Below are 8599 nucleotides of genomic sequence, written 5' to 3'. Positions count from 1 at the left end.
AAAAAAAAAACAAGTCACAGAATATGCATAGTCCAACACCACACCTGTGCATTTAAAAAATCAAAACAGTACTCTGTATGGGTTCATATGTAGTAAAAATATAAAACCTAGATTTAAAAGTTACATACCAAATTCATGATAATGTTTGCCTTTGGAGAAAAGGGTGGAGAATGGTTTTGGGGAGGAGTGCAAAGGGACTTCAATTTTATCAGAAATGTTGAATAGTTCAATTAAAAAAAAAAAACAGACCTGAAGCAGATATGGCAAAATGCTAACATTTACCAATTACATGAGATAGGTGCGTGGGTGCCTGTAATACTCTCTCTGCATTTTAAAATAGCTTTAGATTTTTTTCTAAATAATAATATTTTTAAAAAACAGCTAGTAAAGAATTCTATCTGATAGAATTTTAATATGTGTAGATTAAGAGTTAATTGTCTAAAATTTTGAAGCAAGCAGCTTTATAATAATTATCTGTTTTAGAATAGAATCTCCATAAAGATAATAAAGCTGACAAGATCATAAAACTACTGAAATGAATAAAGCAGATTCTATAAGTGTCAACATGGATAGTTCTCAAAATCATACTGAGGGGAAAAAGTAAGTTGCAAAATGATATGTACACTACTGTACCATTTATAAAGAAAATTTAAAATATATAAGCATGGACATATATATTTACATATAAATATATATAGGTAATTAGGTAATAAAGAATAATAACAATGCTGGAAGAATACACACTTTATGATACTGATTACCTAGGCAAGTAAGGAGAGAGAAAGGTGAATGAAACTGGGGAGGGAAATAAGGTGACATTCAACTCTATCTGGAATTTTTAATAAAAATAAAAAACCTGAAGAAAATGTGACAGATATTTCACATTTGATTACCCTAAGAAGTAAATACATGAATGTTTGTTATTCTTGAGGTATATGTATTTTTAATTTTCAAAAGAAAAAGAAAAGTACTGAAGAATTGCAAATAAACTGCACATAATTCAAAAATATATAAGTAAAACTTGTATACATCAAAAACGATGCTATGACTATTTTTAGAAATTATCCTGTTTGCTTTTGTGTTTTAAATTTTTTTAAATTCAAAAGAAGAAAAAAATGAAAGCAGCGAAGAAATGTAAACATATACATACATATATCTGATTATATAAAGAGAAAAACCTCCACAATCACAAAACACCATATGAGCAATTCTATATAAATTGCTGCATTTTCTTATTTTTAATTTTTGTCAAGAGAAAAATAAAAGATGTTGCCTAATTGGAAACGTGATTTTCTATTATTAAAATTGTGGGAATCCATTTTAATGTGTTTATCTCGCTGCTAGTCTATAATTTATATTACAGCGTGGAAATTTGTTTGTATGCCTGTGACAGGTTAAAGCAGTTTAAACATGCATTTTTCTTTCGTTGGTTGAATAGTTAAATCGTTACTCAAAGGATTTTAAGTTTCAATTTCAACCATGAGGGGATTCTTTGCTTTTTTTCAAGGTTAAAAATGTTTCTGGTTCAAAATGCTATTAATTAATGGCTACGTAGTGGCTCTATTTAGGGAATTGGTACCGACCCTGGGTTAGCAGTGGAACTGTTAGATGAGAAAACTTTTTTTGATGAAGACTCGGGGATATTTTAAATTCGATCTGACAGCGGTAACAGAAGTGAAATGTAATTCCAGCCCGCTTAAGTAACAATCGTAATTATGAATCGAAAGACATGTCAGGTATAAGCATTTTTTTCCCTTAAAAAAAAAAAGTTTCTCGGACTCCGCCGGACACCCAGCTGGCGGAGGACCAGCGGGCGAAGGGGGGGCGAAGCCGGCAGGCTGCCCAGAAGTTACGATCGGGGAGTTTTCTCTTTATTAAAATTACCTGGCTCACCAGCAGAGGCAAGAACGCGAAGACAAGATAATTTCTTAGGCTGTTAAAAATGACTTAGCCCGGTGGGCCGCGCGTTCCGAGTGGGTGTCCTGCGGCCGGGGCGGGTCCCGCCGCCCCCGCGGGCTCCGGTGCGTCAGGGGCGCGTCAGGCGGGGCGGGCTCCGCGCGGGCGGCGGCGGCGGCGGCGGCGGGTGGCGGGCGGCGCGCACCGGGCCTCCTGCTTCTCGCTCCGAGGCTGCGGGACGGACGCTCCCGAGAACTCTCTCGCCCGCGGCCGGCCGCGCTCGGACGGCGTGCGCCGGCGGCCCGGCGGTGCCAGCATGTCGGCTGCCGTGGCGTGCCTGGACTACTTCGCCGCCGAGTGCTTGGTGTCCATGTCCGCGGGTGCCGTGGTTCACCGCCGCCTGCCGGACCCCGAGGGCGCGGGCGGAGCGGCAAGCTCGGAGGTGGGTGCGGCGCCGCCGGAGTCCGCTCTGCCGGGTCCGGGGCCACCGGGGCCCGTGTCGGTCCCCCCGTTCCCCCAGGTCCCCGCCCCCAGCCCCGGCGCGGGCGGCGCCGCGCCCCACCTGCTGGCTGCAAGCGTCTTGGCTGACTTGCGCGGCGGCTCTGTGGGGTGCTTTGGAGAGTACTCGGGGGAAGCTCTGCGCGCCTCATCCGGCTCCTCCGACCCGACCCCGTGCTCCGGCCCGACCCTGTGCTCCAAGCCGACCCCGGCCACCAGCGCGGCCGAGGTCTCCGGACCCGTGCAGTCCTCCGGCGCGCTCGCGGTCCCTGGCGCGCCAGCCGTCCCGGGAGTGCCTGCCCACCCTGGCGCGGTCTCCGGCGTGGCCCCTGGGGCGGGCCCCGCCCCCGCCACGGGTCCAGGCCCCCGTCGGAGGCCAGTCACACCTGCTGCCAAGCGCCACCGCTGCCCCTTCCCCGGCTGCAACAAAGCTTATTACAAGTCATCGCATCTGAAGTCCCACCAGCGCACCCACACGGGTGAGCGCCCTTTCTCCTGCGACTGGCTCGACTGCGACAAGAAGTTCACGCGCTCCGACGAGCTGGCCCGCCACTACAGGACGCACACGGGCGAGAAGCGCTTCTCCTGCCCCCTCTGCCCCAAGCAGTTCTCCCGGAGCGACCACCTGACCAAGCACGCCCGCCGCCACCCAGCCTATCATCCCGACATGATCGAGTACCGGGGGCGCCGTCGCACTCCCCGCGTCGACTCGCAACCCGCCAACCTGGTGGACAGCTCCGGCTCCGTCCCCGGGCAGGTGCCCAGCTTCACCACCTGCTTGTCTGACAGTCATTGCTGTTAGTTGTCCCCTCAAGGACGATCCCCCAGGCCATTGTCCTTGCTTTCTCTCTGCCCATCCCTCTTTCCCAGAGTGATTAGAACAAGGCACAGACTGGCTTCTCCGCTCTGAGGGGGGGTCCAGGCAGGCACGTTGGACTCTGGGGAGGGACTGGGGGCCCGAAAATAGCAGGAATTCTTACAACACGTATATCATCCAAAAAAGGGGGGTTGCCTCAAGACAGCCCCCAGGAACTGATAAGAAGGGATGAACCCCGGTACTCTCCAGAGTCCTGAAGAGTCTCCCTTCCATGGGAACCAGAGATGTGAAACTGGAATTCTCAGGTGCCTGAGGAGCTCTCAGTCTCAAAGGACTCTAGTGTCTTACCCACCCACCAGGGCGGACCTTGGAGAGGGTGTCAGGGGTGGCAGTCTTGGAGATGTCCAGGACTGGGATGGTGAGAGGCCTTTGGAAACAGAAATGATTTCTATTTCTGTAAACAGCAATGTTTACTAATGTATTTTTAGTGTATTTTAAACAGGGATCCCAGGTTGATAGGAGGTTGATATCCCCCACTCCCCAACTGCCCCAGCTACCTCTGCTAGGAGAGGCCATGTAAGAGTCCACGTGGATGTATGGCTGGGAGATGCTTCTTGGTGTCTGGGGGGTGGTGCGAGCCTGTTTGCAGGTCCTGTTGCAAGGGTTGGAACCTTGTACTTGTGTCGTAGCTTTTCTTCTAATTTGAAGTGCTACTTGGGGAAGTAACTTCCTGGCTCACTCACAATAAGATTGGTTTAAAAATTTGGAAACAATCATAAACGCACCAGAAATAAAAGGGTGATCCAGGCTAGTTCCCACTTCACCAAGAGGGCAAACCCAAGTGACGGTGGGTGACATAGGTCCAAACCAAGACCTTTCAGAACCATTGTTAACGTTCAGGGAAATAAGGGTTTTTGGTCCCAGCTGGCCACACTCCCAAGTAACCTCAGGTGTGGTGGATTCTGTTCATTTCTTAGTGGCTAGCTAGGGGGTTATTTCCCTTGGGGTCTGTGCATTTTTGTTTCTGCAACAGGTGAGTTGGTGGTTTGGGGAGGGGAAGGTGGGAGTGGCTTCTTTCAAAGAGCTAGCTGCTCTGGATTTGGGGAAGGGACAGCAAGGTGAAAGTTACTGTCAAATAGGAGGACCCTTCTCCCCTGACCTTGGAGCCCCTCCAAGTTACATCCTCAGGAACCCTCTCCCCCAGTGCAGGAATTGAGCATCACCAGTATTTATTTTTCTCTGTAAGTGTTTCTGCTGCTATGGATGAAATTGTCGGCCACTCTGCTTATGTATGTGTGAATGTGTATACATGTGACCCTTTCACTAGAGATGGGGCTGAAAGGCATTTCCTGCTCTGGTAAAATCCTCTTTAGCCCCCTCCTGAATATCTTGTCATAGTCCATCAATCACATTTGTGGAGGATGCCATACTCTCAAAGGACCATAATAGGCATCTAGTTAAACAAACCTCTTTCCCCTGTTTTGCAGATGAAGGTACTGAAGGCTAGATAAGCTCAAAGTCACATGCTGAGTTGCTGGCAAAAGCCATGACTAGAACTTTGTTATCTGGCCTTCTAAGTGACTCTTTCCCTCATGCTTAGATACCCCATCTGGGCCCTTAGTCAAAGGGCACCACTCTCCTTTACTGCCACCAGAATCCCCTCCTTCCCTATTCCCTATCATTTCTATGTTCCTTCATCTGTCCAGTCCCCGCTGAACCCTTTGCCTGTTGTGTTTAACCCAAAAGCCCTTTTCTTAGCAGTCTGAGTCCTTTCCCTCCTTCCACACCATGTGGACTTAAAGTGGGAATGCCTCTTTAGCATCTTGGGAGAAACTTTATCTTTTGATCTGGTAGATTAATTTTCAATGCCAGTTTCTAGTCCTGGGCACTCTAGCTTCCTTGAGAGAGTAAGTGATATGAACACTGGGACTCTACTAAGTGCTCCTATACTAAGTGAAGGAAGGGTATTTAGGAAGGACTCAAAGGGTATGAAGAGGTTCAGTGTTTCCTGATGAGGACTAAGCAGGGTAGGTGGAGCTTTCCTTGAGTTACGTGTGGGAATAGGAGGAGCAATTGTGAAGGTGGGTTTTGGTGGTGGAAAGAGTCCTCCCTTTGCTCGGTTTGTCTCCTCAGCTGGGACTTGATAGGAAGGGCACTCTGGGGCCCCCTTGAGGACTGTGATTTCCCTTTTGTCCCCTTCAGTAGAAGATCTACCATTGGGTAGGTGGACCAATGAAGCTAACAGGAGAGAGACTCCCACTGACCATTCTGGAATTGGGCTCGAGAAAGCGTGACTTTTCCAATCACTCTCTGATAAATAACTTTTGATTTTCAATCTCCCAAGTAGTGTCCTTATTTGAGTTCTTGTACCTTGGGGACTTTTGTCTGGGAAAGGCCTCTGACAAGGTAAATGTAGCATGTCTTTCAGTGACTTCTCCAAGGACTTGGGGTGGTGGGAAGGGAGACAGACATTGGGGGTAATATTTGTAGGCTGATCTTTCTTAGCTTTGGTTATTGTTGTTACCCTTTTCACTCCAGTGGCCAGACAGCTCTTGAGGACCTGTTATTAGTGAAATACCTTGAAAGGATCTTCCTAGTTTTATTAGTGTTTCTTTTGCTGCTTTTTGTTAATTAGATGGAGCTCAGCAAGTGAGTATGTCTGGGGTTTGGTTGTGGTCAATCTGAACCTCTGGGCTCTTGCCCGACTCCCACCATCCTGAGTTCTGATGGAATGACCTAGTAGGAATGACCTAGTAACAGAATCTTTTAATAGAACTCTTCCTGAAATCTGGGTTGGGACCTGGGATTGAATTCCAGGTCAGACCTTGGGCATGAGAGAATTGAATCCCCTGCCCCTGCTGGGAGAAGATGAAGAGTACAGGCCTTGCCCCACCCACAGGGACAAGAATCTGTCATTTGTCCCTATTTCCCTATTCTCCTCCAAGTAGGAAACTGTATTGGAATATCACTCTTGGCCTCTGTCTCTACCTCTTACTCACTTAATCTCCAAAGGAAGATTGTGTTCTCTGATGGAGACATACAGAAGAGGGTCATCATGTACACACACACACACACACACACACACACACACACACACACTCTTTCTCTCTCTCTCTCTCTCTCTCTCTCAGCTCTCTTCTCTCTTTTGTACCTCTGCCTGCAATATGTACCCACTCCACTCGGATCCAGCTTTCATATGGTAAGCACACCTGCTGGGGCCCAGGCCTGCCTTCCAGAGGCAGGTCTGAAGAGCACTTCTCTGTGTCTCCACTTTTGGAACAGCCATGCCCCCTTGCAGCTCCCCAGGTAAGTGTTTTCTTTGTATATTCTTTGGGTGAGTAATACCAATAGGAGGAATTGGGAAGGGTGGGAAAGGCAGTGGAGAGTTGGTATTAGAAAGCCCAATTTTGGCTATAGGTACAGCCTCATCAACAAAATGCTGATATTTTCATTCTCATTGGTCTGATTCTTGTATCTATTACCTAGTTGACTGAGAACTTAGAAAGGAAATGGATATGATTAATTTTTCCCCTTAAGCCCCAACACATGCAAATATGCATTGACTATTAAGTCTTGAGAAATAGGCACTGTGACTGGAATTAGGGGGCCAAAATAAGATATGTAGAGATGGAACATCTGGTTTGCGAGGGCACAGGCTTTAGTGCTGTAGTGATCTTGGGCCTTTTAGTTCTTTGGCCTTTTCAAGTTCTAGCAGCGTATGGTAGCTAATATCCATAGACAAGTCATTATTTTTTTAGAGGTACTGGACATAGGGCTTTGCAAAAGTACAGGTCACTGTGGCTGATCTTGATTCACATAGATATAGTTGAGACAGGCTTGCTGCAGAAGGGAAAGGCACTATTGAATGGAAAAATTTGTGCTGCCTTTTATTCTCAGCCAGAATTGCAGACGAGGACTTTAAGGAACTTAATGGCATAAGTTCCATGTGTACTTCCAACAAACTTGGGAGAGTCTAGCCCTTAAATTGTGCTGGAGATTAGCAGGTGGCATTAGGTTAGTTTCACCTAATTTGGGCTAATCTTGATGGAAGGGGCCAACTTCTTTAATTCACATGGGTATTCAGAGTCACCTTCCATTTATGTCCCAAGTGCCTGATGTGTTGACTATATGAGCCCTGACAGGGGAATTTCAAGAACTCAGGTTGTGTGTTCAATCACAGAGGAATGGTGGATTTTAATCATAAACATAAAAAAAGAAATGCAAATGTTTGTTATATGGGGGTTTGGGGTAGAGAGAAGCAATGCTATTGTAATTCCAAAGGCTTGGAAGAGTATTAAAAAGAGTTGTGCCTGGATTCTTCTCTTCCTAGGAAGCAGGTCTATTCAGGAAATCAAGTAGGAATTGTATTTGTTTCAAATACATGTTCAGGCCTTGAAGTCAAAATAGAAGCAGTGGGAGGGTGAAAAGTGAAGGAAGACAGGCCAATTGACCTGGAGGAAGAAAAGAATTTCTTTAGAAGAAAAGTTATGTTCTTAAAGGACACAAAAAATTGACAGTACAAATGGGAAAATGAAAATGACGCAGAGCCAAATGATCTTACGATGGGACTAAAGAAGAGGGTGGTAGTTTAGTCATTACTAAATTAGAGGAGGTAATTGGAACCCAAAGAGATATAACAGAAGAATGGAAGCAAGCTCTCAGAGAGAAAACAGAAATGCCCACTTCCACCAGGGATCTCAGATCCAGGGAAATATTGAGAGGTACCTACCTGAATCTGTAGAGAAAGCAATGGGAAATCATCCCATGAACGCTAAGATGGGTATATGAGAAGGTTAAAGAAAATGTAGATGTATTACTTCCAATATTTTTAGCTTAGTCTCAGTGATATTATCATTGTAAATGGGAACACAAATATGCCTTGGAGAATGTACAGAGTTAAGCCTATAAGGGAAAGCATAGGGTAGATGAGACACATGAAATATATTAAAGTAATTAATCAAATTAATACAAATTAGGAAGAAAAAAGCACGATCATCTCAATTGGTTCCAAAATAAGTATTTGTTAAAACTCAACACCAATTTGTGATTTAATTTAAAAACACCTTAGCATGCTGTACGGCAGTAATTAACACAACATTGTAAATCAACTATTCTTCAATAAAAAAATAATTTAAAATAAATAAAAAGTAAAAACACCTTAGCAAACTGGTAACAAAAATAATTCTTAAATTGATAAAAAGTATCTACCAAAAGCCTACAGAAAACATCAAACTTTGAAAGACTGCAGGAATTTCAGTTGACCATATGGTAAGATAGAGAGTTTCAACAAACTCCAGGTAGGCAGTCACATAAAAATACAATAAAAATCTTACCCAAAAATCCATGTATGGGGAAATATAAAAGCAAGCCTCTACATAACTCAGATAA

At 45.3% G+C, this 8599-nt stretch overlaps 1 protein-coding gene across 1 annotated transcript in view; it reads left to right on the top strand.

The window, feature by feature from the left end:
- The first annotated feature begins 2132 nt into the window (after positions 1–2132).
- KLF14 (KLF transcription factor 14) overlaps positions 2133–8599 on the top strand; it is a 36476-nt gene continuing 30009 nt past the window's right edge. The window contains exon 1 of the mRNA XM_082399251.1: positions 2133–3516. Coding sequence (XP_082255377.1) covers positions 2213–3196 — 984 coding nt within the window. The 5' untranslated portion in view covers positions 2133–2212 and the 3' untranslated portion in view covers positions 3197–3516. The remainder of the gene's footprint in view (positions 3517–8599) is intronic.

This window comes from Balaenoptera borealis (assembly GCF_965194805.1).
Source record: "Balaenoptera borealis genome assembly, chromosome: 7".
Classification (NCBI taxonomy): domain Eukaryota; kingdom Metazoa; phylum Chordata; class Mammalia; order Artiodactyla; family Balaenopteridae; genus Balaenoptera; species Balaenoptera borealis.
The sequence above is the reverse complement of the archived record's forward strand: the minus strand, read 5'-3'. Positions and strand labels throughout refer to the sequence as shown.